Source organism: Engraulis encrasicolus, chromosome 15 (assembly GCF_034702125.1).
Source record: "Engraulis encrasicolus isolate BLACKSEA-1 chromosome 15, IST_EnEncr_1.0, whole genome shotgun sequence".
Classification (NCBI taxonomy): Eukaryota; Metazoa; Chordata; class Actinopteri; order Clupeiformes; family Engraulidae; genus Engraulis; species Engraulis encrasicolus.
In genome coordinates this window covers 15,581,661-15,607,427 of record NC_085871.1, presented here as the reverse complement: position 1 = coordinate 15,607,427, position 25,767 = coordinate 15,581,661, and the positions used below count along the sequence as shown (strand labels likewise).

The 25,767-nt window shown below is 43.8% G+C and overlaps 2 protein-coding genes across 2 annotated transcripts in view; both read right to left on the bottom strand.

Annotated features, from left to right (window-relative positions):
• Window positions 1–926: 926 nt before the first annotated feature.
• Window positions 927–16,333, bottom strand: hcfc2 (host cell factor C2). The gene is made up of 14 exons (XM_063217121.1): window positions 16,139–16,333; window positions 14,417–14,565; window positions 13,292–13,452; window positions 12,632–12,837; window positions 12,008–12,092; window positions 11,119–11,225; window positions 10,163–10,420; window positions 8,048–8,272; window positions 7,655–7,728; window positions 5,518–5,634; window positions 4,936–5,088; window positions 4,225–4,410; window positions 3,169–3,493; window positions 927–2,555 (listed from the first exon to the last, which is right to left on the bottom strand). Exons 1-14 carry the CDS (start codon window positions 16,302–16,304, stop codon window positions 2,458–2,460), a joined length of 2,310 nt encoding a protein of 769 aa, XP_063073191.1. The 5' UTR covers window positions 16,305–16,333; the 3' UTR covers window positions 927–2,457.
• Window positions 16,334–19,338: 3,005 nt separating this feature from the next.
• si:dkey-97m3.1 (fatty acyl-CoA reductase 1) overlaps window positions 19,339–25,767 on the bottom strand; it is an 89,557-nt gene continuing 83,128 nt past the window's right edge. Inside the window, exons 8-11 of the mRNA XM_063217909.1 lie at window positions 24,901–25,072; window positions 20,903–21,032; window positions 20,380–20,507; window positions 19,339–19,552 (exon numbers count right to left, since the gene is read on the bottom strand). Of these exons, the coding sequence (XP_063073979.1) occupies window positions 19,390–19,552; window positions 20,380–20,507; window positions 20,903–21,032; window positions 24,901–25,072 (593 nt within the window). The 3' untranslated portion in view covers window positions 19,339–19,389. The remainder of the gene's footprint in view (window positions 19,553–20,379; window positions 20,508–20,902; window positions 21,033–24,900; window positions 25,073–25,767) is intronic.

Genomic DNA, 25,767 nt, shown 5'->3' with positions numbered 1-25,767 from the left:
TGCAGAACTCTTTTGCAATGTTAAAATTTTTTGCTGATTGAGTCTGAGGTTGTTGTATTCCTGTGAAGAGTTCTGCAAAATCACATTACAAAAAATAGCTTTAGCCTTCAGATTGTTTACTATTATTTATTCTACAGAGAGAACATTTTTGTTTGGATTGGTGTTGGTCTATTTCAGGGGTTCCCAACCTTTTCCAACTTGGGGCCCACCTCTGACCCAATTACGAATAAAACTCAAATAAATCAACAGCAACACACACCAAAATGTGATTATAATTTTTAGAAAATTATTTCAAGGCCCACTTGGAATACCTTCAGGGCCCACCAGTGGGCCCCGGCCCATAGGTTGAAAATCACTGGTCTATTTGTTTAAATACTCAGGGAAGCGTTGGCGGGCTTATGAGGTCATAGGAATAAGTTACATTAAGTTACAGTCTGAGCTAAACCGTTAAATATGAGTTGTCCGTGTGTGTATATTACATTGTCCTAGTGCAACAGTAATTCTGACAGTAATAATACAAAACATTTAAATTACAATGTATTTTACCTGGACTGTAATGATGAGTCAGAGGGACCCAGAGAGGTCAGGGGGTCAGAGAGAAGCTTTTCCTGAACCTGCTAGTTCTTGGTCTGTATGCTGCCATAACACCTAGATTGGGAGGTGAAAAAGTCATGACTCGTGAGCTTGACACTGTAAATCGCCAGATCCATATTGTTACTTTGGCAAGAGTAAGTAAAGTAATGCAAAAGAAGTGTAATGCCTTCCATTTTAAACAGGCCCTATACAGTAATATTGTAATGTAACAGATTACTTTAAAAGGACAGTTGCATATAATCAGAAATGCATTTTTGAACAACACTGTTCACGGTTGACAAGTCATGAGGGGACCCCCCTTGTAAAGTAAAAAGAGATCATGGCACCCAAACTACAATTTTGAAGAATTTTATTCAAAAACAACTTAAATGAAATGCACAAAATAAACAGATAATTGACATTACATTGGCTTATGAATCAAATGTGACAATGTGATAATGGTACCCAGATACAATAACACATCTTTTCCACATTTTTTGTGTTGTAATAGAAGACTAATTTAAGAAATTTGGACCAGACATCTTTAATGGTATTCAAAGGAAAACGTGTGGCTTGCTAAGGTCAAAATCACCACAAACATTGAGAGGTAGATGTTGCTACAACATGCACAAGGTATTCTTACCTGTACTTCTGACTATATGGCACAACAACAAATAAGTGCTTTATTGCTTAAACAACTCTCATGTTGACCTGAAACTCGATATTAAACATTAATTGAAATGTATTTTAATGCAAAAACATGTCACCAGACATCTATTTTTCCATATCAAGTCAGTCGCTACCAGAAAAATGGTTTAACCAATTAATATGGTGTCAGTTACAGAGGCATTTAGGATTTAGCAAGACAATTGTTCAGGGGTGTCAAACTCATTTCAGATCAGCGGCTGGATGGAACCATCTGGTGGGATGCATCTGGCCCCCAGGGCCTTGTTTGACACCCCTGCCATAGTTGCCAACCAACTTACCGAATTTGTTGGTTGAAGTGAAACCTACCTATTCACAACAAATTATGTTTATACATAATAAACATGGTTTGGGAGGAAGCCTGTGAGTGATTGACAGCCGTCATTACTTGCTCCCGCCTTAGCAGATATTTAAACCCCTCCTTTCCCTTTCACTTGTCTTGCGTGAAGGCTTTCCAGATTGTCCCACCATCTCCCCCTGCTCCTCCATTCACAAGCACCCAGCTACACTCCTATACAATGTGGGTGGACGCGGATCTCATCCAGCATGATCTCCGCTTTCAATATCCCAGGGCTGAGGCCAGCCAGTATGCCACTCACGCATACAGTATTGTACACCAAGCACTCAAGGGCAAACTAGAGAACCAATTGTTACTTGGAAAATGGTTAGCAAACTGATGTGGGGGAAACACATTCCAGAATGCAATAGGTCACAAACTGGGACTCCAAGGCACTCGTGAGCTAACTAGTACACTGAATTCCACACTTCAGTCATGAAATGAAAAGGTGACACTTAAAGTATTGTAAGGGCCATGGGATTTACAGTATGGCACAGGATAAAACAAATAAAAAAAACTTTAAAAATATTTACATAAATACATATGTACAAGAACAGAATAAAACCAGTAATAGAAAAACATGTACTTGTAACATTAGCAGTACATTTCTTGACTTCACATTCACCCTCTTCTGTGTCGTGTTTTACATTGTACACAGTGTTACTATTTCCCCATGAATTAAAACATTTAAGGATGCACATATCTTTCACTGCAATCTAGTTTAGAATCCAGGGTGCACCACAATACAAAACAGTGTAAAAGCATTGCATGATTCTTCAAAGAGATCCAATGCAGTGACTCTAAAAACATGGAACTAAAACTGTCAAAGGTCACTGCAGTGGTTAGGAGTTGGGACTGTGTTTTCTTTTCTTAGGTTCCTGCTCAGCATCCCCGGAGTTACCTTTAGATTCCAAAGAGGAGCTTTTCCGCTTGCTGGCATCTGGACAGAAAGGAGACAGGCAGATAGACAAGCAGGCGTGACTCAGATGTTAGGATAGACAGAACATATTAGGAAAGATTACATTACACTTAGCTGATGCTTTTGTCCAAAGTGACGTCAGCACGTCAGCCATGGATGGAGGTGTTGGGAGAGGTAAGGGTGGGAGTCGAACCCACAACCCTTTGATCTTACAACCACTTCCCTAAACTAGAGTCCACAATAAATATGCCCCCATTTACAGTTGACTCTGTGCAACAAATTCCCATGCCCCTTCTGCATAGCCAATTAATTAGTATTTCCATCATGCAAATGTGACGGAGGTCATCTTGCACCTGTTCGCCCCCTCGTCAAATACAACGGTCCGGCAATGGGAGACACAGTACAATACCGCTGGACCAAGAGACTAGTCTCCCGGCCCAACGACATGGACACTGTATGAGGCTTTGGGAGGGAGGTTTACCATCGTTCCACGCCAACTCTGCTAGTTAGCCTCCGTTACACAAAAACACACACGCACACACAATCTCCCCATTTTTTTCTGTGCGTGAGCATATGCACAAAACACATTTTCCAAACTTTTCCAATGCATAAACACACGCACGCACTGCCTCACCCTGCAGCCAGCGGATCTGCGTGGCGGGCCCGTAGCCCTGCTCGTTCTTGGCTGCGATGCGGAAGACCACGGCGGGCCGGGCCGTGCAGTCGATGTGGGCGTCGCTAAGGTGCGAGGGGGTGACGGTGCAGGAGGTCTTGGTGCCGCGGTAGATGCGGATGAAGGCCATGTCCCCAGACGGGGTGCTGGTGGCCATCGCCGCCGCCCCACCCCCACTGCCCCCGCCACGGCCCTTGTTGCGCACCGCCAGGTACATGCTGTACTCCTGGATCTTACCCGACGGGGAGGTGGGGGACTCCCAGCTGATGTGCACATTCTCAGACACCTGAGGGAGAGAGGGAGAGAGAGAGAGAGAGAGAGAGAGAGAGAGAGAGAGAGAGAGATACTCGTCAACGACAAAAAGGAAGAAAAAAACAAGAGAGGGACACAGAGGGTTGGACAGAGAGAAAAAAAAACAGATTAAGATAATGGGAAGAGAAGAGAACACAAATTATGCATGGCTACAGAGAAGAGAAAGAAGCGAAGGTGGACGATTTTCAGCTGATGTACGCATTCTCGGACACTTGCAAGTTCATTTTCAAAACGTATGCTGTCAAATTCACATAATTGATCTGAACATTTCCATCGACACACTTTTCAAGGACAAAAGTTGAAATGTGCGGCTAAATATCTACAAATATGAATTGATTTTAAAATGTGTTTTATCGACTGATCTCAGTTGATATTCAGCCTGACTTTTCAAATCTGGTCCTTGGTTTATGGTTGACTTCTAATACACAGTTTTAGACATTTTTTTGATAGAGGTGGGCATGTTCTCCATTCATTCACACTGACTGAAGGGCACAGATCTACCTACAGAAGATGGAGGCTGCGCTTGCCATTTTCTGGTACAGGCACAAATTGCCATGCTACCTCTAGTCTTTTTTTCCTCCACCTGACCCACCTGTTAACATGCAGAGTTTGGAAATGCCTTTCAGACAAACGCAGGGACACTGTTTCAAGTCGTCGGCCAATTTCAGTACACAAGCCTATTGTATTTTACAGTACGATGTGTACCTTGCTGATCTTGACAGCAGAGGGCGCCCCAGGGAAGCCGGGCTGGCAGGTCTTGTACTCGCTGACGGGACTGAAGTCCCCCTGGCCACAGCTGTTGATGGCTGCCACCCTGAAGCGGTAGGTGACCCCCGGCTCCAGAGAGTGCTTCTCCCGCCCGTCGTAGCGACGCTGGAGCCACTGTTTCACCTATGGGGGGAGGTCGAGAGCGGATGGGAAGAAGTGCACGTAGGGTAGAGAGTAAAGTCAGGAGTATGAATCGAAATGATTCCATGTCATATTATATTGTATGTTTACTCGATCTGTGTTTGTATTACTGGCTCCTATAACAGACTTTTAATGTTGTTTATACATAAACATGGTTCGGGAGGAAGCCTGAGAGTGATTGACAGCCGTCATCACTTGCTCCCGCCTTCGCAGATATTTAAACCCCTCCTTTCCCTTTCACCTGTCTTGAGTGAAGGCTTTCCGGATTGTCCCACCACCTCCCCCAACTCCTCCATTCACTAGAGCTCCCAGCTACACTCCTATAGCCTCCTGGGGGTGGAAGCAGAGCTCATCCCACATGATCTCCGCTTTAAACATCCCAGGACCGAGGTCAGCCAGCATGCCAGTCACGCATATTGTACACCAAGCACTCAAGGGCAAACTAGAGAAAGAGGCGTAAAATCTGATTTCTACAACTTCTAATTTGAAGAACACACACACACACACCTCTCTGGAGCTGGTGTAGCGGTAAGGGGGTGGCAGGGGCTCCTCTCCCCCGGTGGGGGGCAGGTAGTACTCGGTCAGCTCGGTGTAGAGGGTCTTGAAGACGCCCACGTCGTACCACACGGGCTCCTCCAGGCTCTCTTTACCTTGTGGGGGCTGTGGAAGAGAAGAGAAGAGAAGAGAAGAGAAGAGAAGAGAAGAGAAGAGAAGAGAAGAGAAGAGAAGAGAAGAGAAGAGAAGAGAAGAGAAGAGAAGAAGAGATGAGATCAGGCACAGAGGGACACAACATCATGACTGTACTGCAATTTGCTTTGGATAAAGCCTGAAATGCACTAATGATAAACTACAGGCAAATTGACTTGTCATCTTGATCAAGATGAAACAACATCAGAGCAGACTCTTAGTAGGCACAGATCAACATATGAGCCTGATCAAGGTCAGACAACACACTTTACTATTATAACTTCTTCTTACAATTGTATGGTACACAATGTACATGTCTTACATGTATAACTGCACATCCAGTACTGCTGTTGCTGTTGGTCTGTGTATCTGTGTGCTTATGAGACATATTTTATTCCTTACCAGGTTATGGGCATCCATGGAGCTCCCTGGGTAAGTGCGGTCAGTGTTAGCCTTGAGGGAAGTCTGGGGGAAGCTGGTCTCACAGATCTCCACCGGGGGCTGAACCACAACCCCTCCCTGAGGACGCATGAGCATTATAAGGAGATTATATCCTTTGGTTGAATCACCTATTACCCATCCTTTTGTTGAATCACCCAAAAGATCCTGTCATTTCACCTTTCCTTTCTATATATACAAACCCCAACTCCGGTGAAGTTGGGACGTTTGGTAAACTGTAAATAAAATCAAAATGCTATCATCTTCAAAACATTCAATCCATTCATTAGATGGAGGACAGTGAAAAGACAACATATTAAGTGTTAAAACGGAGAAAAAAAAATGTTTTGGGGGACATATGTACTCATTTCTAATTTGATAACTGCAACACATCTCAAATAAGTTGGGACGGGGAGCAGTGAAATGTAATAAACATCCAAATAAGATAAAACAACAAGAAGAACATTTCAAAATGAATTGTTCTGATGGACAACATGAGTGTCCAGGTATAAGGCCATCACAGAGAGGCTGAGGCACTCAGAATTAAAGATGCAGCGGGAATAATTACCATAGTTATTACATACATTTTTGAATTCCCTTTGATTTACCATGAATGAGTGTATATAAGATATATTTGTGTCATTAAAATCATTGTATAGGTTCATGACATCATGAAATATAGATTGGCTGAAGTCTCACTCTAGCACTCCAAGAATTGCAGCTATTGAAAATTGACCATATCAAGAACGCTTCATGTGTGCGAATGATAGAGGGGTTTAACGTTCTCCTATACTGTATACCCAAGCTCACTTGAAATAGACCCAGAAGACATAGGAAACTGTCCCTTGCTTACATAAGTCAGCAGAAGTTGCAGAATTCAATTCTTTTTGAAAGTGAATTATAGTCTTGCACATCCTGTGCTGCAGTGAAAATCGACCATCCAACTTGTGTTAGTGCTAACTTCAAAAGTCAGCCTCCATGATGGCATGGGGGTGCAGTAGTGCATTCGTTAAGTTGTTCTCACTCATCTATAGAGTTAAATACAGTGCTGAATTATATAAATGGGTTTTAAACAGCATGAAAAGCCACTCATGCTGTATATTTTGAAGGAACATCTTCAATTACTGCCACACAGTAAGGACACATTGCATTCTCTACTATGTTTTAACAGTCTAACTCCATCATAAGGACCAGCAGGTGATAAAATGGCAGGCTTTTGGTCAAGACCTGTCACACTGTAAGCACTACAGAAAGGAAAACATTGCAAAACATGACAAGGAATACACCCACCATTAAAGGTGGTGCAATCATGTCCAGGAATTAGGAATTTGTTTTGTTTTTAGTCTTCCTCGACATTTGCTGACTTTCATTGTCCCCGTCCCAACTCTTTTGAGACGTGTTGTTTTTACATATTCATGAATATCCTCCAAAACAATAATTTTGGTCAGTTCTGGTGGCTGATATGTTTTCTTTGTGCCATTCTCCATCTAATGTAAGAATCAGACATTTGAAAATGGCAGTATTTTGTTATTATTCACAATTTATCTTGTGTCCAACTTCTACGGAGTTAGGGTTTGTACATATAATTTACCTATTTTTGTAATATACATTGTATACATATACACAAAGCCTGCTAGAAAAAAAATATGCTAACAGAAATCAGTTTATTTCTGATATTTCGCCTTCAATCCGTCTTCACTCTTTTGTGTCTGTAGTTAGTTAGTTAGTTTAGTTAGTTAGTTAGTAAGTTAGTTAGTTAGTTAGAGCTTTATTTGTCCCCGTGGGGCAATTGTTCTTGCATTACACTCACTGGCACAAAACATAAGCACATAAGAGAGACAGTGAGACATATAAGCAGACAAGCACATAAGACATAAAACATAGACAATAAACATTCACACTAGCACACATTGGGTGGCTGCATAACTACTTGACCTCATTTAGTGCTTTTATCGCTTGGGGAATAAAAGAGAATGTTGACCTATTTTTGTATGTGTCATTTCAGTCTTGTGCCATTTCAGTCAGTGTACATTACAGATGATAAAGTAAATTGATGATTTGGATGATAAAGCAAACTGAATTCAATCGATTTGAACAGTACCTTCAGTGGAGAAGTCAGCTTCTTCCCTGGTGCTTTCCCGCTAGGGCTGTCTCGGCTGGCCCCATGAGTGTTCTCTGGGAGGGAATGAGAAAGAAGCAGATGCACCTGATTTAAGCAGTGCTAGTTTACATGATCTCATACTAAACACGTCTACACGCACGCACACACACACACACGCACGCACGCACGCACGCACACGCATGCACACACACGCATGCGCGCACACACACACTCGCATGCGCACACATACACGTGCCCGTACACACACACACACACACACGCGCATACGCAAACACACACACACACACACACAACTCAATCAAGTGTGTTAACATATTTGCTTCAATATCCAAAGCAACTTCCAAACAAGTCTCAATGCCAGGAATGCCTCACCTGGTGAGGGTTCCTCCTGCACCATCTCAGTGGCAGCAGTCTGGGGGTCATCAACAGGGTCGGAGGAGGGTGGAGGTGGAGGTGGAGGTGGAGGTAGCGGAGGGGGCCTGACAGGCTGCAGCTGCAGCAGGTAATACTCCCCGGCAGGCAGGGGGCGCCACGCCACATGAAGCATGGTGATGGTGGACTTCACCAGCAGCACGGCGCATGGAGTAGTTGGCCTCTCTGAAAGGCAGAGAAGAAGAGATCCAGATGTATAGTGTAAGATCCCCCCATATGGGCCCTGACAAAGGGGCACTGAATTCACAGCGCCGGTGGCTCACGGGCATGGTATTAACATTTGTTTGCGTTTCTTTTCCTTATTTCAACGCCTTTGTTTTACTACTCTGAGTTTTCTGTTGACTTCAAAGATAAACATTGCATATCTGACATCTGGATCTCAAAAGCACTGTGTGACAGAGGGCCCCCTTCGGGGGACCGCCCCAGAACCTCCGGTCACCTGTATGCATTGCGCACCTCCCGGCGTGAAAAGCACGCACCTCCCGGTGTGCGTTCACAGCGCATCTCGGCCAGAGGCCATTAACTGCATGCGCGCACCTCCCGTGCCCGCGCAGAGACTGAAACTCCCGCCAGATCTAAAATGCGTGGTTTAAATGCTTACTATGATGTGTTTGAAATTCTATGCATGTGTTTGGTATCAATCTGATGGAAATACTTCGGGTGGTGAACAGGTCTTGGTTTTGAAACTGTTATTAGTGAATTTATTAAAGATTTAGAATCATAGGATTTGGATACGGTGTTGGTTACAACCCAACCCCGCGCCATTGTGCTAAGCCCAGCCCAGGTAAATGCCGGCACGTCATTGGTCCCTGGCTGGGGTCGTCCCACGAGATACCTAGGTATTAAACTTTGGTGTAATGATCAAATCTTGGAGTTTAAACCCCGCTAAAGGGCTCCCGTGGACCTAGTGTCCATGTAACCATTTCCTCTTAATTAGGTAGCATTGACTTTTTCAACATTGTACTTTGTCGTAGAATTAGATTTGTCCTGTAATAAAACTTTCATTGATCTATCTTTGTATAGACCCCGTTTATTCCTTCATAAGGTTATTGTACTGTCGAAACGTAGCAGCTCCAAGGACATTTCTCCATGTGGAGTGGGACGCTATACTTCGGGTCAGCCTGATTGTCAATGGTGTCTACTTAGGATAAAAATATGTTATCGTAAACTGGAACTTAAGCGGGGTGATCAGATCTTTTGAGTGTAGTTCTTGACATACACCTCTCGCTTCCTATTACAGTCGAATAGGAGTAAAGTGTATGGGGCTTAGGATCTCATAAGTATGGTACCTTCCAGCAACTTTAACCTCTGATTTATTCTAGACGTCTCTCATATGGGATGGACATGCACAAAGAAATTAGTCGGCCGCGTGCAAATCAGTTCTACGAGTAAATGGATATAAAACCCTTGACAGCTGGACTCAGACTTAACCGATATTGTTGGAATATTCATAATAAGAACAGTTTATATTAATTGAGTGCAATCACACAATTATCCTGGAACTAGGGAGATCTACGACTGAGATCCCATCATAATACGGAAACTTGGTAAATTAGGATGCAAAATGAAATGTTCTCTACAGTCCAGAGCTTAAGGAGCAGAGCACGAGACTAGGATTCCGGTGTTGGGCCTATCTCTGGGTTTTCAATAGCATGTTTTCATACCTCAACTTATGACTAATTATTTATTACATTTAAAAATATACTGGAATCTACTTCCATTTCCTCCCTTTTATATTGGAATTTTGTCTTGACCAGGAGCACTGCACATGCTGCCCTCTTGCATGGGTGAGGCATAAATGCAATTTTGTTATGTGCATTGTGCACTTGTGTGCTGTGGAGTGATGTCACAATGACAATGGAAGTTGGAGTTTCCTAGGTGGGCTTCCACTTTTGCTTTACTAGTTCTAACTCACATGTGTCCAACAGTGGTAAACATTTGATTACTAATTTCTCTCAACATCCATAATATCACACCAGCGATCATGTTTTGTAACAAAGGATGCACTTATTTTTGTTCATAAACATGGTGGTCCATGTTTCATTTCGCCCCCACCTGTCTCGAGGTACCAGAGGTCTTTGTGGCACAGCTGGCGCTTATGGTTCTTGTCATGGCCGTCACGCCCGCCCCAGATGTAGAGGCGGGAGCCGATGGTGGTGGAGCAGTGTCCGGCGCGGGCCCCCGGGATGCCCATCGGGGCCTCCTCCAGGCCCCTCTTCTGCCTCTGTTGCTGCTGCTGCTGCTGCTGGAAGTATTGCCTGTCCTGGTCCTGGTGCTCCCAACCGGGGATCAGTGGTGTCCATGTCATGGTGTCTATGGAGACCAGTCAAAAAAAGGTTACACTTTACTTGATGTGTCGCTGCATAACACATTCATACCAGCTGTTATACACTTTGCATGAAGGATTTATGACTGTTTTGTAAGACATTCATAACAAACCTTTCATAGACATGGAAGACAAAAGGACAGCAACTTGTCAAAATCAGTAATCATTGAGGGTTCTGAACAAAACCTGCAATGCTGCTTTGTTTAACTTTAATTTTGACAAGTTGCCGTCCTTCCGTCCGCTAAGTCTGGTATGAATGGGTCAAGAAAAAAATCACGAATGCTTTGTGCATACTTTTATAACAGCTGCTTTGAATATGTTATGCGGGAACATGTTAAGTGAAGTGTTGCCCAAAAAAGTGTGACCAGATCTGTCAAACATGACACAATATTCAAAGCAGAGATTTCGTTGCCTGTGGAAAGACATGGCAATACCCTTTGGAATGGTTATTTCCGAAAATGTCTTTCTTTGGTTTTAGTAAATGCACACCGTGTGAGGTGCGCACGGCGGTCAATAGTAAACTTTGTGAAAAAACGCTATGAAGGCGTAAGCCGAAACGTTGGTCTCATTAAATGTACTGCATGAAGTTCTGAGTGTGCAACGACAATTGTTTTTTCATAACATTTCCGAAAATGAAAGTAAAAAAACATTCAAGACCCTTCACTTGAATGAATGACCTACTAACCAAGATTCAGCGCCGATAGCGTGTTGGTGCAGATCCACTGTATATTGGAGGCATTGGGCTTATTCTCCTCCTCCACAGCTGGCACCCATCCTCCAAACACATACATTCTGAGAGAGAGAGAGAGAGAGAGAGAGAGAGAGAGAGAGAGAGAGAAAGAGAGAGAGAGTAGTTACTTCACACACACAAATTCCTCCTGCCATTTCTTACTCAGCCCTTCTCGATGCAGCTGTTCTCGATTCAGAAAAAAAACAACACATTTCATTTCATTAGGCCGGGGACACGCTTGCTGGGTGCCTGAAACTACACATCGCAACTGCATGTGACTGAGTGCACATACTTGCTTCTGGACGACTGGAGCACTGTGCACGATACTTGAGGTATCATCTAGGGCAGTGGTTCCCAACCTTTTTCTTCAGGGACCCATGTTTTTACTATTGTAAGCTTTGGTGACCCAGCGCCCGCATGAGAGGAAGTCACTTGATACGCTCTGTCTCCTCCGAAAACTCATTTTAGTCATCATTTTATTCCTCCTTTATTCCTTCGTCTTTGTTCAAAAACATGGGCTACATATGGTATTAAAATGAAACCCCTTAAAACTCAAGAGGGCTTCGCGACCCCCCGTGGATCTTTGGCGACCCATAGGCTGGGTCCCGACCCATAGGTTGGGAACCACTGATCTAGGGGGCAGATAGCTAGCAGGCCTCTCATTAATGTTTTCCTCCATTGTTGTGTCGTGAACTCAACATGGACGTTTGGAAGATCACCCCTCGCAGTTTTGTCAATATTACACTGTACATACGGTATGTGTCCGCGTAGATTGTGACTAGGCTCGCGGTAGTGTATCTGAATGTAGCATTAGTTGTAGTAGTTAGTTAGGGTGCAGGCATACTTGTTTCCCATGACGTTGGCTGAATGAAGACTCCTGGCCACAGGACACTGTCCGCGCGTTTCTGGTGTGGACCACGTCATAGTGTCTGCAGAAGGAGAAGGAGAGCAGTGGACGCGTGAATGAGTCCTCGACATTTGGGTGAAACAGCAGCCATACATTAGCTTACCTAATGTCAGACACCTGGCCTAAGATAGTTTTTAAAAAAACATAGCATAGCAGTTCCTTCAGATTCATGTTGAAAAGTTAGGTACCCTCCACACTCCTGTTCTTCGCCATCTGGTGCGTCACAGGAGAGTTCCAAGTGAGAAGGAGTCACCGGAGCAACTCAGATATGATTAATATTTGTATTTAGAGCATTGCCACACTAGCGTTTTGACTGATGAAGATCTGGCAACATTGAAATGTTGGTCTAGCACTGTTGTAAATAAAATACAAAAAAAGGACATCTGAGATGCTCTGGTGACTCACGCATTGCTTCAGATTAATATCGATAGCACTTCTACTTATCCAGAACTTCTTTAGATTTTGGTTCCAAAAGCTTATACAGTTTTGTATAGAAACTCTCCACATTACAAAATACATCATCAAATAATTTCTTCTTGACAAGTCATGATTTTAGCTCACCGATGTCAAGTTGCCAAAGGTCCCCGTAGCGGTGGCCACACATGCCGCCGTAGACGTACAGCCGGGGTCCCTGGCCTGGCCTGCAGTAGGCCACAGCCGCGTGGGACTCGCGTGGGGTGGGGCCGCCCCCCTTAGTGTCTGGGATGCTCCAGCCCTTCACCCCTGAGCCCGCCTGCAGCTCCAGCTCATGCAGGTCGTCCAGGTACCTGGTTGCGCAAAAAGATTGGTAGAGAAGCAGGGTCCTAATGTTTAGGGAGGTGGTCTTAATCCTTGTAAGGTGTTCGGGTCATTTCAACCTGTTTTCAGTTTTTAGCTTGAGAAAAATAGTATCAGTAATTATTCTTTCACATTCAGATGCACTGGCTTTGGCTAATTTTCTTTGAGGAACATGAATATGAAAAAAAGAATTAGTGCCTGTTCTAATCCCACCCTTGCCTCTCCCAACAGCCCCATCCATGTCTGAAGTGCCCTTGAGCAAGGCACCTAACCAAACATTGCTCTGTAACCAATACCTTGTGAAATTGGTAAGTCTCTTTGGATAGAAGCGTTAGTTAAGTGTAATATAATGTGATGTATTGCAGAGAAAAGGACACAGGTGCCCTGCAGATGCCCATGGTAACTAGTACATCAAAGACACCAGTAAGAGACTAACTAACACACCTTAGCACGTTGCCACTGGGCTCCTCACTTTCGTTGGCCAGACCCCCGAAGAGGTAGCACTTGTTGCCGATGAGGGTGAGGCTGTGGCCGATGCGCGGGCAGGGAGGAGAGGAGTTCTTTGGGCTCTTGGGCTTCAGCTTCTTCCATAGCCAGCGACTCGCCTGAGACAGTAAAGGGTGTGGAGGAGAGTAGCTTTATTGATTGCGAAAGAAAGGAATCTAGCAGCCAACAAATAATTATTAAGAGCAATCAAATGCCTGATGTGTACTTGTAGATTCAGTGAAAGACATTTGAGCCAACAACTCAATCACAACATGATACAATTTCGGCAAGAGGTTTGTGAAGCTCTTGTTCATTTCCACATGGGCAGTGTTGGTTTGACACACATAGTAATGGGGGAATAGCGTCTTGAGGGGATAGAGCAATAACATAGAGGCATATTACATAGACCAGGGGTATTCAATGAAGTCACCGGGGGCCAGTTTTTCAAATTCCCTCCAGTGAAGGGACCGAACATGGAATCTGTATAACTGCGAGCAGCACAGAGACTGAGGTTAGGGTGCAAAACAAGTGGATAGCTTTCCAGACAGAGCAGATATTCGCTTCTCTATTTCTTAGTAGCCTTATGAATCATAATATGATGGTTTATTTATGACACTGTTCTAGATTAGATTTCAATCTCATGTGAATGCAAAGTAGAGATCCCCAACCTGAAGTGTTAGCGATGGCAAATTAAGCACGGCCACAGATAGCACACATATTTGTTTTCATTTTGTTCTGACCTTATGGGGCCAGAACCTTGCCATCCAAGGGCATCTGGACCCAGGGCCTCCATTTGAATATCCCTGACATAGACCAACTGGTGAGTAAGCAATGCTTCAGTTGCATAACTTAATCATTCCACAACATCATTTACGTAGTCCATTCCACAACAATGAAACAGGACAGTGGCCCTTTCTCAATGTCCAGTGTTGTAGCCTTGCTAGGACTTGAAACGCCCAGTGATTGGATACTCTGCGGAGTTCACCAAAGAGTATCCAATCAATGGGCGTTTCACGTCCTAGCAAGACTAGAACACTGGGCTTCGAGATAGGGCCACAAAGGCATTATTAATGCAACATTTACCTGAAGTTCATACAGATTGTTGCTGTATTTCCCGAACTCCACCATCCCGCCGAACACCAAGATGCGCGTACCGTCGCAGACGAAGCCATGAGCAGCACAGCCGGGAGGGATGTCTCCCCTGATGGCTGGAAGGAACCACTGCCTAGACACTGAATATCACAAGAGCATGGATTAGAGCAGCAACGAGAAGGCTACTACGAAAGATGTAACCTTTGCCTACTCTCTTCTGTATGTGGTTTTCAAAGTGGGGGCCGGGGACACCTGGGGGACCGCGAGGGGATGGCAGGGGGGTGCACGGAAGATTGGCTGGAAAAATATGGGAAGACAAAATGAACAGTGGTGTAGTCTACTTTTTTATAGTGGGTATACTGTATATTTGAGCATTTTTTGAAGTGGGTATACTGTATATTTGTGCTATTCAAAACAATGGAGCAATCAATTTTAAGTGGGTATACTGAAATCCCTGAAATTTAGAAGTGGGTATACTCCGTATACCCGCGTTCTACATAGACTACACCACTGAAAATGAATAATCTAATACATTGAATCATGTTAGCTTATTTTGAGTTTATTTTGACTTGCTTAACAATTCAGTGGAAACATTTTCTTGTTTACGATGCTTAATTATGTATTGCTTTGTGCAGGAACTTTTTCACCCACCGGCCACTTTGGCTAGTGGTTTTCCCGAGTCACTAGTCATTCAAGTATTCCACTGCCACATATTTTACATTGTTTTTTTTTCCTTTCTTTATCATGATAGTATGCGTCTAACCTCAGAAAATGAGGTGCAAGCAAGATGGATGGGTGTATAGCTTTCTGCATGGAAGTGGGTCAATAGAAACTGAGTTACTGAGCTTTTTCAATTGATACACAAGGGGCAAAAAAACAGAATATAGGCTACTATGATGTGTATGTCATACCAAGCTGCCAGCGAAATTGGCTAGTGACACTGAAAGTATTAGCCTACTAGCCACAGGCAAGTTTTACCAGCATTTTGCCGGTTTGCTGTGCCAGTGTCAAGCCCTGGTGGTGGTTTCTGCAGTAGGCCTACTTGAATGGGTATGCACCAACTTCATCGAGTTGTGAAACAGGGTGCACAGAAAAAATAGTGTGGCACGGCCCATGTCAAGGCCTTGCCTAGAACTATATGGGGGGCCCAGTGACAGTAGATAGGGGGGGGGGGCCTCGTCATGGTGAAGTTTGGGAACCCACAGTGTAATACTAGACACACCAATAGCAGTTTATATTCTCTGTAAATTGATTTGGCTGTAAAGACGGCTAAATGCAATCCAATGAAATTGTGCACACAACACGGAGGATCACTGCACGTACTTTATTATACAGTAATAACCCTGTTCAAAGAATTGCAAGGATGATCCTCTGAGGCATACGGGGTAGATAAATTGTGGACGGTGTTGTGTGTGACTGGCCAAAATTAAGGACAAGAACAAGACACATAACTATTATTGTTAGCATGGCTAGTAAGCTGCAGTTTACAGAACACGTCAATGCAACTTCACATATTGTGTCACCTATTCATAAAGTCGGGTGGGGCAAGAAGATGGATTATTCAGCAATCCTCAATCTGGAAAAGATTGACAAAAACTCCAAACACCCCCATAGGACAACCCTACAACAAAGCATCCAACAGGACGGCGCATAGACAACAGATCGGTTTACAGTAGGCTACGGTAGCATTAGCACACTAGCATGGAAACGTACCTGTGTTGTAAACATGCAAGTCGTCCGAAATGCCCTGGTTCCCTCCACCAAACACGACGATTAGCTCCCGGATAGCCACAGCTCGATGCCCGTGCCTTGGCCTGGGAACGGGACCAGTAAAGGATGGAACCTTCCTCCATAGCGGACCCTCCGAGCCCGACAGCATAGTAAACCATGGACCCAAGGCTGGTGGTTATTTTGAAACAAGGGTGACTGAATGAATGACAGGAATGGATTGGTCGAAGAGTGATTTTTGCTCGTATTGTTTATGTTTGAAGGTTCATTGCTCAGTATCGCCACCTCGTAGAGCGGAGTAAAATTACACAGTTCCCATGTGGTTGCACTCAAACAGCACTATTTCAAAATTAGTAGGCCTAGGCCTATTAGGCTAGTAGCCTAGTCCTAATCTAGGCCTAGTCTTTCGTAAGTTTATATACTAGTTCAACTAGCCTATATACATAACACACACAAGTACACACACGCTCGCACGCAAGCAAACGCACACACACACACACACACACACACACACACACACACACACACACACACACGCACACACGCACGCACGCACACACACACGCGATCAGCCAAATAACATGTGCACACATTTTCAATTTATTTTAATTTATTAGCAATTTCTCAAGCAAACTTCAGAAGCATCTTCAGTGAGGGGACAGAAGACAGTGAATTAACACATGAAAACAATGTCTTTAAAAAAAACAACAACAACAACAAAAAAACAAATCCAACAAAAAACCCCAGCTCATACAGTACAGATGATCAGGTCCAGACCTCATGTGGTGTCCTCTCATGCACTGTTAACATAGCTGTTTGATTGAAGGAGAACCAAAAGGAGATGACTGAACGAACATATCATCGGCAAACCACAGGTGGACAGAAAAAAAACCTCAACCCAACTCTCCTTCTTTCAAAAGCAAACATGTTGAAATGATGCCACAGAATTGTAAAGAGACCCAGTCTGAATTTCCTTTTTTGTATTATTTTCATCTAGATTAGATTATAGCGTAGAGAGATGAATGCTGGCGTTAGTGATGGTGTAGGAGACTCTCAGATGTTGACAATGTCCTGTGTCTGATTATTAGACAGAATGCAAACCCCCACCCCTCCCCTCACAAAAAACCCTAACAAAACAAAATTAAATTAAAATTAAAAATCAGAAAAGCCTCGACAGTGGACCATTTTGTTGCTATTGTGTTTAACAAACAAACAAATAAACAAACACACATGTAAGGAAGCTCTCCGGCCTCAAATGAGGCCACTGTGTACAACTCTTTGATTCTCTTCTTTTGGTACTATAACGTAATTAGAACAATAATATATAACTTTGAATATTTACAGATCTCTCAAATTCTGTTATATACACTAGCAATCAGTGACCATTCACAAGACGCTTAGAGGCAAGCCTTTTAGTCTGGCGTGGTCATCATTTAGAAAGATGTAAAAGTAGTAAACTTAGCTTCAGTACAAACTGCTGTACAAACAGGCAAAAGGTGGAGACGATCAAACAAGTCCACAAAGTCTTACTGATATCAAGAGTGATAGTGGTTTTGTTATACAACACTTAGACATTAACAAATGTGGCGACTACAACAATATATATATGTTCAGTAGCCTTATTGATGACATGCCCAACAAAGAGTGAGTGTCTTTCTCTCCTTTCCTTTGTTCTATTGGTTTAAATCAGTCTTTTAAATGGACGTTAAAACTGAATGCTATATGCGTTCTGTCCCTTTAAAAAGACCGCAAGCCATTAACTGGGCTAGCAATGTGTGTGTGTGTGTGTGTGTGTGTGTGTGTGTGTGTGTGTGTGTGTGTGTGTGTGTGTCTGTGTGTGTGTGTGTGTGTGTGTGTGTGTATGTGTGTGTGTGTGTGTGTGTGTGTGTGTGTGTGTGTGTGTGTGTGTGTGTGTGTGTGTGTGTGTGTGTGTGTGTGTGTGTGTTTGATGGGCCATGATATACTACAAGGCAGAAAAGGACACCGTACAGTACAATGAAATGTTTCTTTTTCGCATCTTTGTTTCAAGATTCAGGTGAAAGGAAACATCCCTCGGCAGAACAACACTGTCATTGTTATTATTCAAGTAGACTTTGAAAAAAATCGTCCAAAGTGGCAAGGCATTGAATGTGTATGCATTACAAAGACAAAATAATGTTACACAACTTGGGTTACTCTTTGCATATATAGGCTAGTATGTTGTGGTATTTGTCAACGGTAGGAAAATCTGATGATAGACACAAAAAAAAGCAACGGTCTCTAAATCTTTTCCAGACAACCATTTCCTGATCGTTAAATGATTGAGACGAAGCAGTATAGGTGTGGAGACAACACAAGCAGAATCTTCTAGAAAGACGTCAGACAAATGACTACAGGGTAGATAACAAAAATAAACAAAAATGCAATGCAAAAATCCCTTCAGAGTCTTCCACCAAACCCCAGTTTGACTGGTAGAGGCAGACCCACAGTCCTTCTGAGGGCGGCTTGTAGTACAAGTAGTAGTAGTGATTTGGTGAGACCCATCATCAGAAGTCAATAAGCGTGCTTATTGTTGTGCGTGGGGCCTTGGTTTTTAGACCTAGGCAAGGCCTGCAGGGGAAGTGCTGGGTAGCAAGGTGGTGGTGGTAGTGACACAGTCCTCTGGGGCACATATCAATATCCTTACTCCAGTCGCTTCCTCAGGCCTCGTGCTTTGAGGCTCAATGTCACCGCCATGAAAAGGTGAGAGGACAAGGATGTAGGGAGGAGGTGAGATGCCATAGAAGCGGGCCTGAACGTGGTGTCTGATTCCTCCATCCTCCCCTTGATTCCTTCTTTGTGTCCTCCATGGGAGGGTGGGACAAGAAATGAGGAAATGAGGAATCAAGAATGTGAGGAGGATGGAGGAATATCTGTATGTACAGTATTGATATGTACCCGCTATCTCTGGGTGTGCTGGGCTAATAGGCTGAGCTGGACTGAGCCGAGGTCGGGTGGGCTGGAGGAGCACTGGTGGATGGTTTGGATCAATGGATGTATCAACGATGGCTGTAAGAGGTATTCTGGACGAGTGTGGTTGGATGTGTTTTGCGATTCTGTGTGTGTGTGTGTGTGTGTGTGTGTGTGTGTGTGTGTGTGTGTGTGTGTGTGTGTGTGTGTGTGTGTGTGTGTGTGTGTGTGTGTGTGTGTGTGTTTGGGGGGGGGATGTAGTGTTGAGAGGATTTGGGGAGGAGAAGGAAGAGCAGTCACACGAGAGATCAGTTGGTCAGTGTGCTGGACGCCCGGAAATAGGAGAGGAACTTGAAGCACAGGCTGACCACGAAGTACCAGATGTTACGCGCCATCTGGGAACGAGCAATGAAGACACGCCAGATGAAGACCAGCAGCACCGTGTTGAAGGTGTAGCGGATGTTCCTCAGCCTGAATGGAAGAATAGGAGCGAGAGAGAGAGAGAGAGAGAGAGAGAGAGAGAGAGAGAGAGAGAGAGAGAGAGAGAGTAGAGAGAGAGAGAGAGAGAGTAGAGAGAGAGAGAGAGTAGAGAGAGAGAGAGAGAGATGGAGAGAGAGAGAGAGAGAGAGAATGAACTGCAATTGTGAGGAAAACGTTCTACATAGCTCTAGATCAAATCCCCAGTCTAACATAATCTAATCAATTACAGTGAATCTTCACCATTGGCTTTAAAAACAGCCTTCTAGGATGTACGTACTGAAGGCACTATGCACATACGTATGGGGGCAGCCGTAGCCGCATGGTTAGGGGGTGATCTTAAAAATGACAGGGTTGCAGGTTCTTCTAACCCCACCCTTACCTCTCCCTACACCTCCCTCCATGACTGAAGTGCCCTTGAGCAAGGCACCTCACCCCACAATGCTACAGGGACTGTAAAACAATACCCTGTAAATAACTGTAAGTGGCTTTGGATAAAAGTGTGTAATGTAATGTAATAACATGGACAAACTTGCAACACTGAGAGAGTAGTAGCCTTCAGATACGTCTGCACAGTCAAGTTTGCAGTGTTAATTCAACACTTACAATTAAATTCATCTACTGTGTGTAAGAGACTGCAATCTCGAGGGCTTGCATGCCCATGGGGACCCCAGTTTGAGTCTGCCCGAGGACATTTCCCAGCCCTACCCCATATCTCTCTCCAGCTCATTTCCTGTCTACTCTCACACTGTCCCGTCATAATAAAGGCCCAAAAAGCCCCCAAAACACACTTAAAAGAGACAGCGATCTCGTTGACTCACTTTCTGAGGTGCTGCCGTGCCGCGGGGATGTCGGACATGTCTTCCTTCAGGACGTACTTCTTGGTGCCCATGCAGTAGTTCTCGATGTACTCGGGCCAGTTCAGCTGGCGCACGTCAAAGTTAAAAGTCTGGAACGGAGAAAAGATTAAACAGACAAAAAGTAAACAACATTGAAATGGAGATAAACACAGATATCTTGATTATGTGTCTCAAAATGGCTCAGCACACACACAAACACACACGCACACGCACACGCACACGCACACGCACACACACACACACGCACACGCACACACACAATGGCTAATATTTCAACACACAACAAATGTGTGTGTGTGTGTGTGTGTGTGTGTGTGTGTGTGTGTGTGTGTGTGTGTGTGTGTGTGTGTGTGTGTGTGTGTGTGTGTGTGTGTGTGTGTGTGTGTGTGTGTGTACGTGTCTGTGTGTTGGTGCGTGCGTGCGTGCATGCATGCATGTGTGTGTGTGTGTGTGTAATGGGGCACAGTCATGCAGTATACTGCACCTTGCGGTCCTCTGGGCTGAGTTGGCTCATCAGCATGCTCATGTTCTCAGAGTTCCACTCCCAGTCCTGACGGCTGAAGTACTCCAACAGGCCAATGGCCTTATGTAGCCGGTTGAAGATGCGCATCATCCTGAGAGAGAGAGAGGAAAAAACTAACACCACTGACCACTTACATACGTACATACTAGAGTAAAGGTTTACAAATTAACATGTACAACACAATGACGACACATTGTTAACAAACTGTAAACATATTGATAAACATCACTCTGAATCTCACTCTGAGAAAGTAAATCTCCTCACTCCAAGGCGATCTATACAATTTTTCCACTGTGGCAAATAGGCCTACTCAATTTCACGATTCACAAGATTTAATCTCATTATATCGCACACCCCTGTTACAGAGATTTTTCCATCAAAGATATAAATAATTGTAGAATGAAGCACATTATTTATTTTTTCTTGCCTTTAATTGGATAGGAAAGTTCGAGAGGAGACAGAGAAGTAATGGGAGAGAGCGGGAAACAACTTCAGCCCGGAATCAAACCCGGGTTACTGGCATAACAGTGCCATAGCCGTCTGACCCACGGCCAGGGCCAGACAATGCACAGTGGCCTAGTACTACATATGGGAAGTCGCCGGGCCTATTCGGTCTTTACTGAAAACCCTATAAAAGCATTCTTATGACAATGCAGAGAGTCTTAAACTGATTAACTCATTAACTCATCACCATTTTGGTGACAATAAGTTAAAAGAGAGGCTCTGTACTAAGGAATTAAAAAGTTTATACAAGGCCAACTTTTTTGCATTATCTACATTGGCTTAGCAGAAATGCATTAACGAAAGTTATTTTATGGTGTGACGTCATCGGTCGAATGCTCCATTCATTTCAATGGGGCTCCCCAACGTTCGCACGTCTGTTATTTTTCGATAACGGACGGGTTGGTCTATATCAGACCGCTGTCAATGGCAACAAGACTTTTCACTGCTAAAGCGACTTTTCAACAAGACTCTAATCAGCTGCTGTGATAGACAACACCTGTTGTCCTGGCTACCTAGCTGTTGCCTAGCGGTGTTCCACAACGGCACTGTTTTGTTTTGCGCAGCAACAATCTTTTGACATGAAAAACTATAATAAACTTAACATTAAATAGGCCTAAAGAAATGTCCCCGCCATGTGTGAATCATTTAAGTATATCCATATAATAAGCGGGTTAACGTTCGGCGAGTCGGTCGCTTTGTGGAATAGCAAAGTTATCGCTACCGCGTCGGGGTCTAAAGATTCTCTCTGTCGTGCTGCTATTCCACGGTAGCGACCTTCTCTCCGAACGTTAACCCTTACATAATAAAACCATCCAGACACATCTCATATCACTAGACAAATAATTCGACTGAAACAATTTGCTTCAAAGTCTGATGAAAAAGGGGCTACTGTGTAAATATAAAGACCTTTTTTGGGCCCTTTGGTGCAAATGGGATCAGTGACGATCTAAATCACTGTTGAATAAACTGAAACAACACTGCTAAGACAACACTGCTAACAACACTGCTATGACATTACCAAGAGTCTTGTAACAGACAAAGACATGGTCATTGCTATTTCAGTAACAATAGACGCACTACGAAAATCGTTGTTCGCTACAAGAAATAAAGAGAAAAAAAGAACAGTACCCAGTGTGCGGTGTTTATTAACTTTTCATATTGCACATAAAATATAATCAAAATGTCATGGCTTTCGTCTGTGGTTGGAGGTTTGGAAGCAAAACTCTCATAGATAAAGCTTTTCGTTACAAGTAATCCGAAACTGTTTTATATCGTCTTTAACCACTTGGTACTCAGTACACTTCGATTGAATAATGTAACGGAATCTCAACCCACCAGTGGGTTTTGACAGTTAAGACCTAACTTTGTTGACCGTGTTTCCACAGGTGTCTGTACACTATATCCAACAGAGAAAATGGAGTTACTGACTCTCTGCTGTCTCATTCTGTGCAAAGTCACCTTGAAGGATTTCAGTCTGATGAAAAGGAAGAAAGGAGTCGCACACTGAAGAATGCAGAATCAAAAACTGTATTTCAGTCTGTTCAGTACAACTCCAAGAAAATGACAGACAAGTTGATTTTTTTGCCTCTGCAGGGAAGCAGAAAGCATGCTGTGCTCTTAAAGAGAGGAAAGTGATAGGCAGCGAATCATTCACTAGTCCCATTTCTCATAACATTCCCGCTCATTTGCTTTGATTTTTTCGCAGCAGGGGTTAAGTGGTTCACTAAGCACATAGTCATTTCCTAATAGTTTTGTAGAACAGCTAAGCCTGGCTATACAATCATGTACAATTGTGTGGCACAGCCTCCTTCAGTGTATGACTATAATTCATACTGATGCAAGGACCAAGCGTACTTGTGTCTGAATGAACAAAAATGTACTATTAACGCCAATCACATATATCAAAGTGAATAAGCAGAAATGTTGAGTGTTTCACATTTTTTGACAAATGAAAAGCAGGGCTTTGGCACAGCCAAGCCAGGGTAAACACACACAGTGTAGGTCTCCTAGGGTCTCCTAGAGTGAAACACAAAAGGCAAGGAACTATTTGATGCTAAAATTACTATTAATAATAATCAGGCGCACATTTCAGATTTTTTAAAAATCACCTCTGCAACCAGTAATCATTTCAATCAATTTGGCTGCTCGAGACCTTCTGTGCGAATGAAATTAGCACAAGGGTAATAGTAATGAAAGGCCAATGACATGCCATGTCATGCCACTGTGTCCTCGCTCTTACTGTGGATTCTAGTCAGGTGTAGGAAGAGGTCTTAGATGAGGATGGGGGGGGACGTGTGGCTCTGAGCCTTAAATTACACACACAATTAAGTGCGACCAAGTGCACACACTTGCTTCAGAAAGATCAGAGCACAATGTACAATACTGGAGGTATCATGGCTGCTAATGGGGCTCAAGTTGATTGATGATTTCCCATAATTTCTGGACTCTACCGTGACCTATAACATGGAAGTTTGGAATATCGGCCCTTGGGGTTCTGTCAATATTGTGCCATCCACACACATCTGCATACATTGTGTCTAGTACTCTACAGAGTGCAAAAGTGATATAAAATGTGCATGGCAGTGTGTTCGTGCACGAAAAGTGTGCACACACACATGTATACTGCTGCAACCAGTCCCCTAACCATGTCCCCAGCCTTACAATGGTATTTTCCCAGTGGGACTTACTGTGGCCTTTGCTTAGCCAGGTGTAGGAAGAGAATTTAGATGAGGGTGGAGGATAGCCTGGTCCTGACCATCCCATAATACTACCATTTCACTTCGTATTCATGGTCTGGAGGTTGTTTGATCTGAAGCGATTGCAGGAAGAGGGATGTTTGCGCTCAGTTCTGGTTTGAAATGATTGGACAGCTCTCACCCAATCGCAGACAGTTACTAAACAACAACATAGCGCAGGCGTTTACGTTATCGTCACAAGCGCCCTCCCCCTTCCGCCCCCACCAACCTGTCTCTTCACTTTTTGGCTGTTTTCTGGGGAGGGCCGGCAAGATCCTGCCGGCCAACTATACCCCACAGAAAACAGTAACCAGACAATGTACAGAGACAATATTTTGGCGGAAGTACGCAGGATGGCGCGCAAGGCTAGGTGGATTAAATGATGGCTGACAGGATACAGTACTGGGTGATCAGGACACTGCCAGGTGGGTGTAATGTGTGAATAACCAGCTCTCTCCCCCATCCTCCTGCATGACTACATCAGGTACAGTACCCTGATGGTGCCGTGTTTTAAAAGATGTTATTTCTACACTATTAACACATTGTTGAAATAATATATAATGTTACTGGGTTTTGTCAGTTAGCAGTTTTTTTGGCAGGGGCGGGGCCCTCACAAAAGGGGCTGGGTCATCATACTGGACTGCCACTGCTTGCGTGCTCTGTCTGTGTACTGTGTCACTACATCAATGGAGTTTTACCAGCGGGACTTGCAGCACTTACTGTGGCTTCTGTCCAGACAGCCGGAGGAAGAGGTCGTAGAGGAGGGCGGGGAACTTGTGGCTGACCAGGATCCAGTACTGGTTGATCAGGTAGTTGGAGGTGATGTTGGCGTTGGGTCTCCTAAAGGCCTGCTCCAGAGGGTTCCTCTTGAAGGAGGACATCACGTGGTGCTCTGGAGACAACAACAACAACAAGACATGACAGCGATGATTAGTTGATGATGATTAGTTAACCCATTGACCAGAAAACCCCTGCTAAAAAGGCCAGTATTTGCCTATGAGAGATTATGTACTGTATATAAGCTCCTAAAATCTGAGTATTGATTTTCAGAAAAAATGAACAGAATTCTCAACACTCACTTAAACCTTTATCTATTCGTCTTTGTAGCACATAGAGAAATTATTATTTTTTAAAAAAGCCTAGGCTTTCTTTTGTGCAGCATCTTTTCGCGCATCTTTACTCTTGTCCATTCATTTTAGAAGCCGCCTCTAATGTTGTTTTTAGCACTCTCAGACTGAGAGAAGAATTGTGCAGTGAAGTGAACTTTGTGTTTGTGTAGGTTATGTATTTAGACCTACTATGAAATATTTTGTAAGTCACACACACCCTTTTACAGCATGGACGTCACTCCCGGCGTTATACACATAGATGCCACAAAGATATTTCTGCCGGTGAAAATCAGTTAAAGGGGTATGCCACTATTTTGGGGCTTAATACAGTTAAAATCGTTGGCCAGGGTTTATAAAGGATCCATTGACTTTCACTAGCTTAGCGACATATTCCCTCTTTTAACTTGTCTTAAAGCAAGACAACGGCTTACATGAAAAATAAGACACTTTACCACCTTTATAAACCCTGGCCAACTAT

Bases quoted from the DNA above. Each gene is read 5' to 3' on its own strand.
- hcfc2 (XM_063217121.1), bottom strand. From the start codon at position 16,304: ATGCTGTCGGGCTCGGAGGGTCCGCTATGGAGGAAGGTTCCATCCTTT. The intron at 13,453-14,416 runs GTAAATGTTGCA...TTACTGTCTCAG, and splicing joins ACAATCTGTATGAACTTCAG to GCGAGTCGCTGGCTATGGAA. The intron at 3,494-4,224 runs GTACACATCGTA...TCTCTCCCTCAG, and splicing joins CTGCTGTCAAGATCAGCAAG to GTGTCTGAGAATGTGCACAT.